This window comes from Delphinapterus leucas, chromosome 17, assembly GCF_059928025.1.
Source record: "Delphinapterus leucas isolate spDelLeu-1000000601 "Yukka" chromosome 17, BTC_Dleu_Yukka2, whole genome shotgun sequence".
Classification (NCBI taxonomy): domain Eukaryota; kingdom Metazoa; phylum Chordata; class Mammalia; order Artiodactyla; family Monodontidae; genus Delphinapterus; species Delphinapterus leucas.
The window spans coordinates 80416863-80428999 of NC_143145.1; the positions used below are offsets into that span (position 1 = coordinate 80416863).

Consider the following 12137-nt stretch of genomic DNA (forward strand, 5'->3'; position numbering starts at 1 on the left):
TAACCTCTGGAATGAGGGCTTTTGTCTTTGAACCTCAGTCAACTCTGCCTTGACTCTGAAAAATCAAAACTCAATGAAGAGTTTGGGGCACCTACTCTGTGTAAGGACCGTGCTGGACATTGGGGACCCTGCAGGGAGTTGGCAGGGGCCCTGGATTCTCAGTGGAGCTTCCATTCTAATGAGGGATAAACAGTAAGTGATGCATCAACACAGGGGTAGTTATGATGGGAGGCAAGGTGCTGCGGAAGGATACAAGTTGGGGTGAGAGTCGGGTCTGCAGTTGAAAGATGCTTTTGGCTGGAGGGTGGGTGTGACCAAGAGAGCTATGAAGTCCCGGAGAGGCGGATGGAGCCAGGGGACCCAGACGGAAGGTAGAGGCACAGCCGCAAACAGCAGACTCGGGGCGAGGAAAGGGTTTGGTCCGAGCCTCTGGAAAGCTGCGCGTTGACTGTATCCTCAACAGGAAGGATGTATCCTCCAGCTTCCCTTCTTTCTAGTTATCTTCCAAGTCCCACCCTCACTTACCCTTCTCTGCACTAGGTGTGAAAACACGTATATTTCACACTGGCTGCCCGGGGGGGTGGGGGGAGAACCTAAAATACTAAGGGGACACTGCTTCATTAATTCAAGAAATACATATTGAGCACCTATGACGTGATCATGGGTTGGGATGTGGCCCCTCCCCGAACACAGCTCACCAGTGAGGGAGACAGTTAAACACCTGGGAGCCTGCTGGAGGGGGATGGGCTTCAGAAAAGGAGCCACCACACTAGGACAACACTGAAATGCTGTCTCAGGCCTTCCTGGCAGGCTTTGTCTTCAAATGTGGAATTCTGTCCTTACAGTTCCAGTGTGTTCACCACCCCGCTTGGCCAATGACAAAGCTGAGACCTCAGGGACGCGGGCCTGGGGACACACAGCAAGACAGAAGGTTGGAAGTCAGGTCGAGACCCAACTGGGGACGGTCCTGGAGCCTCACAGCGGGAAGAGCAGAGACCGCATCTTTGTTTTTGGAAGACTTACTGACGTCATCCTCTATATATGCACACAGAAGCATACGGATTTCTCTCCACAAACTATAAAAACTGACTCTTTTATATCTTCACCTCAGACTTTTCACAGAAAATGGGGCCATCTTGATATGAATGTTATTCAATGTGGTGTGTAAAGGCTCTTGGCCAAAAAAAAAAATTATGTAAAACAGAAAGGATTTCCTGAATTTATCCGGTAAACATTGGTGCTGTTTTTTGCGGGGCACTGAAACATGAAGATAAGTAGAACGGCCTTGGCCTCAAAGTGCTGAGAAGGCGGGTCCGGAGGTGGACAGCCCTGCAGTTAGACACACTCGGAATCAGACTAGGGGCAACCAGCTCCAACACTCACGGGCACTGTGACCGCGGTCAAGTTACTGAGCCTCACGGGTGTCGCACTGTCCTCACCCAGCAAGTAAACCGACCAGCAGAACATTCTCCCCAAGGTTTCTGTGATGATTAGACATGAACTCACGTGGAAAGCACCGAGAAGGCTGCCAGCCACCGGGCAACACCCGGAGTTGAGAAGTTACTATTCCTCTTCCGCTGGGGCCTGGAACTTACTCAGTTCTCAAATGGGGTTCCTTGGTATCTCGGCTCTTCCTGCATCTCGTCATAATGACGCTTAACTCGTATTTATTTAGCTCCTATCATCTGTCAGGTGCTGTGCTAGGAGGCGGATATGGACCCTCCAAACCAGGGAAGGAGGCAAATAAAACAACACCAGTGATCTGAACCAAGTTCTCAAACTGACAAGGAAATTTCACATTCACTTTTGCTTTGAGTCTCTCCTAAGTGCTGTCAGGGAGGTGTTCTTACAGTTTTTCTCATTTTAGAGATGAGGAAACCAGCCCAGGGCAGTTACAGGTTTGCTCAGGACTCCAGACTCAATTCCTTCCTATGTTGCTCGTCTTTTCACTAAAACCATGTTTGTTCCAACACACAAAAAATGAATGATTATAACTCATGGGTATAGAATTAAACATTATTAAATATTATTAATTAATCTGATATATAATAATTATTGTAATCTAATAATTAGATATAATAATAATATTTAGATATCATTACCTAATAAGAGCTATGAATTAGGTGGCAGAAGTTCTCCTGAGCTTATTAGCTTCTCTTCTGTTCTCAAACCGTACCACGTCTTCTGAATGCTGCCAGGCATCTTCTAGGACGCGAAAGTGTTTACCTCATGGGTACTCTCTGTACTACCAAAAGGACCAGGATTAGACTCTCTCTATTGACCATCGCATAATTCCTACAAAACCTTAAATTATAATAAGTGGATTAATGTCCTAAATTTCAGCTCTGTCTTCTAAAGTGGAAGGCCTACACATTTCAGTTAAATGCAGTTTCCTACACTTCTAAATAGCTCTGTAAAGCATCAGTACCAGTTCTGGAATGTAACTCTACTACATGTATGGTCCAAAATCAAGGCATATCATCTTGCATGGGTAACGCATGCTGCTACTTTAAGTAAAAACTTCATGGAAGAACTTCAAGTATGCATGGCATGAATGTTCATAATTATGTTTTAACATTACCAATTTTGAAAGATTAGGCTCTTATCCAAACAAATATGTAACTACAGAACACGATTTGGTATGAAATTCATCTGGGGTCCTTATGAAACTTTTCAAGTCAGTAGAGGCCAAAGAATAGCTGTCTTGAAAAATGTCATATCAGAACTTCGGAGGTTACAGTCTGAAGGACACTCCTTGAGAGAATTACGTTGCTAGAACAATATCATCATGTACTTCTCAGCTTCTATCCCATTATTTTTTATCCCAGTCTAGCCACTTTCCAGCTGGTAACCTTGGGTAGGTTACTTAACTTCCTCATGCTTGCATTTTCTCATCTGTAACATGAGTATGACGATGATGTGTAATTAAATGAGTTAATATATATAGAAAGCATTTAGGGAGCGCTCAGCATTTTGTAAACGTTATCTAAGTTCTCTCCACTTGGCTGATGGCAAAAGTAAAACATCCAGGCCAAATGATTTTAATGTAATTAGAAAAACTGACCCTCTGTAGAAAAACAGCTAGATAATAAAAATAAATAACTATCATGCATGCCCTGAGCACAACCCAGATGGGAAATGCTATACTGTTAAGAGTTTGTTAATAACATCTAGAAATTCTGAAACTTATATAAGCGTGACTTTTTTTCTGGGACAATTTGGAAAAACTTCTTGAAAATTTTACCAATATGTATACCTTTCCCCTGGCCACTCACTTAGAGAAAATCTTCCCCAGGAAACAGTTGTGCTAAATTAGAAATGATTAAGGACATGTGCAAAAATAAATACAAGTAAGGAATTTATCACAGTATCCTTTATAGAGCCAAAAGAAAAGAAACAAAAAAAGAAACAAAAATCTTATTCAACAATAGCTACTACGTACATGATGGCGTATAAATAAAATGAATGCAACAGCATGCAGCTATTCAAAAGTGATACTATAGGATATTTATTAAATGGAAATATAGCTGAATATTAAGTGAGAGTCAAATCGATGTATATTATGATTCTATTTTTGTTAAAATTATCTCTCTGTGTATACATGCACATATCTCTGTGACTATATACGGAGAAAAAGTCTAGGGGCAAATGTCACAATGTGAATGGTTTTTATCTTTGCATGGTCAACGTGTCCAAATTGTTTCATTTTTCTACTGTGCTACTCACGCTGAACATAAATTTTTAATTAAAACTTGATATTTTTCCCACTCCCACCCAAGGAAAAGAAAAAACTAGGGGTGGCAAGTTTTTAATGAGTGGCCCCTCTGAAGTCTCAGACTTGGAGGTTCCTGCTGCCTTCCCTGGTCATCGGCTCTGGCCTCCAGCTAGTCTACAGGATGCAGCTCAGCTTTTCTAACCAGCTAGTAAGCAGCAGCCTTAGCAAACACAATTTTGATGCACTAATCGATGCCAGCCAGAACTCAAACCAGGGTGGGGACCGAACATTCAGCCTGGATTGTCATTATTCGGCATTAGGGCCTCTGCTGACACTAGAGCAGGTCCTCCCTGTAAAGTACTGTACGGCCCATACATTCCTGCCCTGAGTTATTTGGGTAATTCTCTCCTTTTATCTAAAGGCGCTCTTATGCACTTAAAAGATAGGTCCAGGTTCAAACGCCTGGAAAGACACGAGTAAGTTTAAGTGATGGGGAAAGAAAGGAAAATAATTTCTTTGGATATAAAGTTAGAAACATTAGCGTCACTGAAGACTGACTGGAACCTTGGCAAGTTTCGGAAGCTTATGGATTGTTACCCACTCTAGTAGGAATCGAGTTTAAAATAAGGTAAAGCAAAGCAATCACCTTTCAGTGTGTCTGCCTACACTGACTCTGTTTTTGCTTTCACAGTTTGAAAAGTCTTGCGAACCACAGCTCAGTGTCAGTAACAGATAATGGTTCCAAGGTTTTGTTAGAAAGATATTTCCATTTATATGTGTATATTTTAAAGGTAATTTTATTATATCCAGGGACCAATTTTTAAAGTTCTACAATAGAAAATAATGTGCAAATGGGATTTATTTAACAGAAATTTGCCTTGAAGCAAACTGAGCTCTGTTTTATCTATACCATCAAGTGTGTAATTACCTGTAAAGCCAAAAGCCAAGAAATTTTTTTTTCTTACTGAAAATAATCACCCCCCAGTTGCCTTTTTTTTGTGTGTGTGTGTGCTGTACGCGGGCCTCTCACTGTTGTGGCCTCTCCCGTTACGGAGCACAGGCTCCGGACGCGCAGGCTCAGCGGCCATGGCTCACGGGCCCAGCCGCTCTGCGGCATGTGGGATCTTCCCGGACCGGGGCACAAACCCGTGTCCCCTGCATCGGTAGGCGGACTCTCAACCACTGCGCCACCAGGGAAGCCCCCCAGTTGCTTTGTTGAATGTTAAGTTTTTCATAAATGGTTTTCTGAATCTGGATTCCCTAGATTTCTCCTGTTTCTGTTTTCATATGTAGAGATCCTTTTCTACATTTTCTTTTACAGCAAAGAGACAATTTTTCATTATGTAATCCTGTTCAAGGCAGGGACAATAATTAGGGAAGTTTTTTCACTTAACAAATGTTATTCTCCTGGAAAGTTTACCACTCAGTGATTTGAACAGAAAAAATACCGTGTCCTTCAAGAATGAGGAAGAACTTACTGAAGAGAAAGAATCCTTTGAAACTATGAACATCTGAATAGTTTCTAAATACAGAAGAAAATCTGTGTCACTTATTTGAGGTTCTTTCTTGGGTTAACAATGTATGCTTTATGGACACAATAAAGAAAAAAGTTGTCCCTCTAAACGGCACTGAAACAGTTTGTAAATCTCTGGTGATGTTGGCAAGTTATTTCTGCAGATGTGGGTTCTCTCTATGTAGGGCACCTTTCCTAAGCCCAGTATCAGTGTATCAGGGAGAACAAGCACATAGAAAAGATAAGCTTCACTGCATATTCCCTTTATCGTGTGTACATTATTAGCTTTGAAACTGGAAGTGATTTGAAGGACATTAATTCACCTTAAAGGAAACTTTCTTGGGCTTGTCTTTTACTTTATTTTCAAAGTCAGATTACAAGCTAATTTAAATTTCAAGTATTTGATTACATTCCTCTTGAATGACTTCCTCCTGATCATTGCCAAGTCAGTGTTCCCATTCAGGGCGAAGCTATTTTAATTCCACTGCAGGCAGGTCTCCTAATGAAGAGGAGAGCTTAAATTCCTCTTACATGGAAGCACACATGATGAAGGTTTTTCAAGTGGGTTTTTTTGGACTAAATTATATAGGAGGCTTTTAAATGAATATCCCAGGGATGTTCTGCCATGGGAATAAATGGCATAAAGGACCTGACAGGTTACTGTAAAAGCACTGCAGGAGTCGGCAGGGCAGCGACAGAAACTGCCCACCTGACGTCTTGATGGTATTTTGCACCTTTTATAGAGTGAAGAAGCTTTTGAAGTTTTAATCGTCTTCCTCCAAAGGTGTAAGCATAATCTTCCCATCTGTTTTCAGCGTTGTTTAAGAACAAAAATAAGTTGAATATGTGATGTAAGTCAGTACCAGGCTTTAGAAAGATGGTACCTCACCAGGTTATCCTGAGAGTGGGGATGGGGGGAGAAGTGGGTGGTTCTTAGTTAATTTTATTTTGTCTACAATGGGCACAGCTCATCCACATAGAAGAGTGGATCCTGGCTTCCCTGGCTGAAGTAAATAGAAAATCTGATTGCTCCTCCAACGGTAGTGATGGGTGGTCCCACTGATGAGAGTCAATACTCCAACCCCTGGAGATGCTCTCGGTGAGAGCCAGGGTCCTGCAGAGATGAAGCAAGGGCCTCTTGCCCCAAGCCCTAGCCTGGGACAGGCCAGGGGAGGAAGGAGAGTGAAAAAAATGTCGTTTTTGATTTGTAATTACAACTTTCCTTAAAATGTCCTCATTTTCAGCAATGGAACTTATACAGAATTTTTGCTATTATTTTTTGAAAAATAACAATTTCTGTCTTCCCCAAAGATGCTGATGCTGTGTACTTTTTGGAAGGATGAAACAAAAAACCCCCTCTGTTGGCAACCAAGAGAAAGCAATCTTAAAGCACTGACATTTTAAACACTGGTGAGTCTTTGTTGTGTGAAATTAACTGGAATTTCAATTAACCTATGGTCCTTTTTGATTTACTAGTTTGGAGGCTGTTCTGTAGTCTGTGCTCACTCATGCCTCCATACATGTTTCTTTTCAGCATGACTCTCTGACCTAAACTGCAGTGAAATGGACTGTATGACACCAAATTTTTCATATATGAACAAACTGAAGTCATCCAACTGCAAAACTCAGTTCACCTGCAAAACTCCTGTCAGAGTCACCCATTAGCGATGTTCTGCATTTTGGGGAAATGTGTGCCACAGTGAGGAATCCAGACGGTGGTTCCCCTGAGTTCCCACGGATAAGAAAGGATCATCCTTCCAGAAAAGGACGGGAAGCTGTTCCATGAAGACACTGAAATTCCAACACTGTGGTTTAATAAGGATAAACAAGTGAGATCAATGAGGCAGAAGGGAGAGAGAGCTCAGAAACAGATCCACAGACTTAAAGCTGACTTTTCACAAAGGAACCCAGACAACTCAATGAAGAATGAAAAGCCCTTTCAACAAATGATGATGAACAAATGGATACCCATTTGGAAAAAATAGGAAACTTTGATCCCTACCTCACACCTAAAATATCAACCTGAGATAGATCAGAGACCTAAAAGTTAAAAACTAAAACTATAATGCTTCTAGAAAAAAAAACAGAGGAGAATATTTTTGCAACCTTGGAGTAGGTAAAAATTCCCTAGAGTCACAAAAACACTAACTGTGAAAGAAAAAACTGACGAAATGGTCTTTAAAAAAATTTTCAACTTCTGCCGATCAAGACACTGTGAAGAAAATGAAAAGACAAACCACTAAATGAGAGAAAATATATCCTATACATAGATATGAAAAAGAACTTTTAGCCAGGAAAAATGAAGAGTGACTAATCAATAACAAAAGGACATACAATCCAACTCTAAAAAAGGGCAAAAAGTCGAACGAACACTTTGCAAAGGAAGATACACAAAAGACCTGTGAGTATGTGTAAAGAGAGTCAACGTCATTCGTCATGAGGGAAATACAAATTAAACCCACAATAATACACTATTCCATAGCCACTTAAATCACTAAAGATAAAGAGACAATAGCAAATGTTAGCAAGAATATGGAACAAATGGACTCTCACACACTGCTAACGAGGAAGTCTGAGTTAATCAAACATTGACCCCGTTATCTGGCAATTCCACTAAGGGGTATTATCCAAGGTAGAGGAAAACGTATATCCATAAAAAGACTCATTCAACAATGTTCATGGCAACTTTTGTTCAAAATGCCCAACTGGAAACGATCCAAATGCCCAATAACAGAAGAATAAACAAATTGCAGTACACGCACATAATGAAATAAATATTACTCAGCTACTGATAGGACAACGAGGATGAATCTCAAAGACATGGTATGGGAAGAAAGGAACCAGTACAAAGGGTATTCACTGGATGATTCCATCCATATAAATTTAAAAACACATAAGACTAATTTATGGTGATAGAATAATAATTTTTCCCTGGGTGGAAAAGGGGGATTTGACTAGAAAGTGGCAAGAGAGAATTTGCTGGGGTGATAGAAATGTTCCATATCTTTATTAGGGTGGTTACAGAAGTGCATGTATTCGTTAGAACTTACCAAACTGTACATCTAAGATCTGTAAACTTTACCTCAAAAAAAAAAACACCCATATTGTATTAAAAAACAGTAATACCAATATAGTCTTGCTACAAAGTTTTGAAGAAGGTTTTATTACTGATTTGACATCCTAATGAAATTATTTATATCTCAAATTCTTCTGAATGTTTCAATCTCTTATTTATATGTAGTATGCTGTGTATACATAGAGAAAAAAAGGATAACTCAATTCTATGTGATTTTAAGCAACAGTTAAAGTTTACTCATTTGAATGTCATATTGTGCCTTTATATTATTACTTTATCAAACCTTAGAATATTTTTTTTGACTCATAGGCCCTCAGTTCATTTTAAACCATGAACCGCTGTTAACATCCACTTAAAACACCTTTCTTTTAAGTTATTTTTACCTCTTCAGCTTTGACCAATTTTTGGTAAGGGAGGTCAGCTTTGACCAATTTTTCTTTTGTTTGTTTCATGTTTGTCAGAAAGCAGTTTTCCAGAAGATATCAGTATATATTTTATATGAATATAATTATACAGCGGCCTTTCTTTCCCCCAGACTGACTTGTATATCACTCATAAAAGAAACTCACAACTAAGCATCTTCAGGCCAAAGGAGGCTTTAATAACAGTCTTGAGTTTGAATATCCTGTTTTTTTCACGAGTTACATGAATTTAGGTTAAATTATTTAATTTCCTTAAGACAGTTTCTTCTTAAATAAAAATGGTTGTACCAATAGCTATTTCATAGCTTCATAAAAAGGAGGGGGGCGTGGGAGCTGGGCCCCTGCAGCTACTGAGGAGGTGCCCTGTCTGCAGAGAATGTAAACAATAATCATAAAGCCCCCTGCAGACAACTCTAAAGCACATCGGCAATAAAATACCTGTCCCCATGGGGCAAGCCGTCCCCAAAGTCACACAGCCTGGCAGCCCCTCTGAGGACCCAGAACAGCTTACCTTCCTTGAACACTTCCTACGAGCCTGGCCCTGAACTAAAGCCCATTAATCATTTAATCCTTGAGATGGTTCCAGGAAGCAGATACCACTGTCACCACTTTTCAGTGGAGCAAACTGGCTGAGAGGTCGGGAACCTTCTGGAGGCTACTCGGGTGGGTGGTGGGATGTGGGTGGGGCTGGCGGTCAGTCCAACACCCGCCTTTGCGCCAGGAAGCCGCACTCTTATTTCTGAGCTTCCAGGCATTCACCCTTCCGGTGATGGCGAGGGAGCCGGGGTCAGGAGGGCGGGATCTCGACTAAAACAGTTTTGAAGAATCTGGACCCTCCAGCGCGATGCACAGCAGGACAGGAAAGCAGCACAGTGAACAGGGCAGAGCCTCCTGTTCTGCTCCTACACGCTAATCCCCCAGTGTCGGGAAGCAGGGGAGAGCAGCCTTGCCCCAGACGGTGCGCTTAGCTACCTAAATGTGCCTCGTGCGTGTGCGTGTGTATATGTCTGTGTGCACATGTGTACCTGTATGCCTGCATGTGTGTATATGCATGTGTGCATGCGTGTATGTGTGTGTATATGTGTATGGATTTATGTGTCTGTGTGTACATGCGTATGTGTATGCGTGTATGCATGTGTGTGTTTACGTGAGTGTATGTTTGTGTTGTGTATGTGTATATGTGTATGGGTGTATGTGTATGTGTATGTGTGTATGCGTGTATTATGTATGTGTGTATACGCACATGTGTATATGTATATGCGTGTAAGTATGGATGCATGTATATTGTGTATGTGCGTGCACGTGTGTAAGCATGCGTGCATGGGTACATATGTATATGTGTGTGTGTATATGTGTGTAAGTATGTGTGCAATGCGTATGTATATTGTGCGTGTGTGTACATGTGTATGTGTGTATATGTACGTGTGTGTGTGTACATGTGTGTGCGTGGGCACCCCCCGCCCCTCTCAGGTGCTCTACCAGCAGGCCGAGCCTTTCCTCAGCCTCACTGGTGGGCCCATGGCAGGGGATCTGCGAGCTGGCCAGTGCTCTCACTGAGAAGAGCCATGACCAACCGAGGGGCCAACAGAGGAGAGCAGAGCCCTCCTGGCAGCCCACAACCGTCAGAGTGTGTTTTCAAGGTGGTGAACTCGGCCCTCAACCATGGTGTGTACGTGGCTATAAATCAAGAGGTAATTAGATTTTGCAGCATTTAACCCAACCCCTCTGTTGCCCTCACTTAGTGGCCCAGGTGGAAAAGAAAGGCTGACCCTTCCCACTGAAAACGCAGGCCTCTTCACTCTGGCTTGTGCTCCGCCTTGGCCCCCAGGGCACCAGACAGCCCTGGAAAGCACATTCTCTCAGGGTCCAGGTTCAGTGACAACACCCTGCAAATGCACCGGGGATGGGGATGAAAAGAGCACTGGGAGAGAGGGGTCTGTCCTCATCGTACTGGAACCCACATTAACAACCACAAGCTGGAAAATGCAACAGCAGTTCAAATAAACTACGTATCAGTGTGAAAATTTAATTAGCCTCTAACAGAAGAGCCCCGGAACCTTCACAGACATGCATACACACAGGAATCTACGCAAAAGAAGCTCTCACTGGATTTTAGTCAAAGCAAACTCAGCCTTCAGTGTAAGCTATAAACATATCATCTTGGGCAGTTTATAAGGGAGCCCTCGGGAGACGTGTGAATTTTGCCTTCCCAAAGATCTTAGTTTTAAATGTGATCCAGCCCAGTGAAAATGTAACCTGATACTTAGGTTCACACAGAAATGTCAGTGTTCTCTTTTAGTGTGACCTGATGTTTTTATTTTACATTTCCACACATTATGCTTCTTATGTTAAATAAGTTTTGGTGACCTGTAGAAATTGAAATGGTACTAAAAAACATGACAAGTTAAATTTCATTTATTTTAAACCACTGGCTATTTTTCAGACAGCCTTGTCCTGAGAACTTTAAAAAGCTAGAGATATCCATTATTCCAAAATTATTTTATGACTGAAAATTTTCAGTTTAAAAAACAGTTATATATTTTAGACCAGAGCTTGGCAATTTTTTTTTGTAAGGGCCAGAGCGTGAATATTTGAGGCTCTGCAGGCCACACAGTCCTCACCTCACCCACTACAGCTTGAAACCAGCCGCAGTCAACACTTCAATGCAGGAGCATGACTGTGTCCCAATAAAACTTTATTTACAAAACACCGACAGCTGGACGGATTTGGCCCATGGGCCATCTTTGCCAGCCTCTGATCAAGGCTAGACTAAAATAGTGTGGAATCTGGTCTCTAATGTGCACTGGAAACTGATACTTCAGAGCAAAAAAGAACTATAGAAAGCAACCCCTTGTATCCAGCTGTATAATGTTAGATGCGGCAAATGCTTCTTGAGTCTCTGGATGTTACTACTTTACAAGATTTGAAAGTCCACACAACACATTAATGGGTGTTAATGCCGATCACAGCTGGAAACAGCGTGTCCTGGGTATGATTCGAGATGGCAAACAAAGGGTTCTACTCACAAGGGAAGGCTTCATCTGACTCGGGCTGGATCTCAACAGGCCCAAGGCACCTGAAAAAGAAAAAGCCACTTCTGTCACTTAAGAGCACAACTGAATCCCTCAGCTCCCAAAGGGCACTGGAAATGCCAGGCTTTGAAAGACACACAAAACACGGAGGAGTAGGGAAGAGCATGACGTGTCCTCAGATGACACAAAAGAATTTGTGTCCATGGGTCTAAAGACAATTAACTACAATGTAATCTTTAGATCAGGAATGATGACTATTTAAATGCCAAAAAGGAACATAACCCCCAGTGGGAAAAAAGAGACAAAAAAGCTGAAGTAGAGAACTGGGAGAAGAATGAGCCTATTCAAATGAAGTGGGCTAACGCAAGACCCTCGGCAG

The 12137-nt window shown here is 41.8% G+C and overlaps 1 protein-coding gene across 1 annotated transcript in view; it reads right to left on the reverse strand.

Moving 5' to 3' along the window:
- Window positions 1-12137, reverse strand: part of LOC111165807 (uncharacterized) — a 98747-nt gene that overhangs the window by 14355 nt on the left and 72255 nt on the right. The window contains exon 4 of the mRNA XM_030763528.2: window positions 11753-11802. Coding sequence (XP_030619388.2) covers window positions 11753-11802 — 50 coding nt within the window. The remainder of the gene's footprint in view (window positions 1-11752; window positions 11803-12137) is intronic.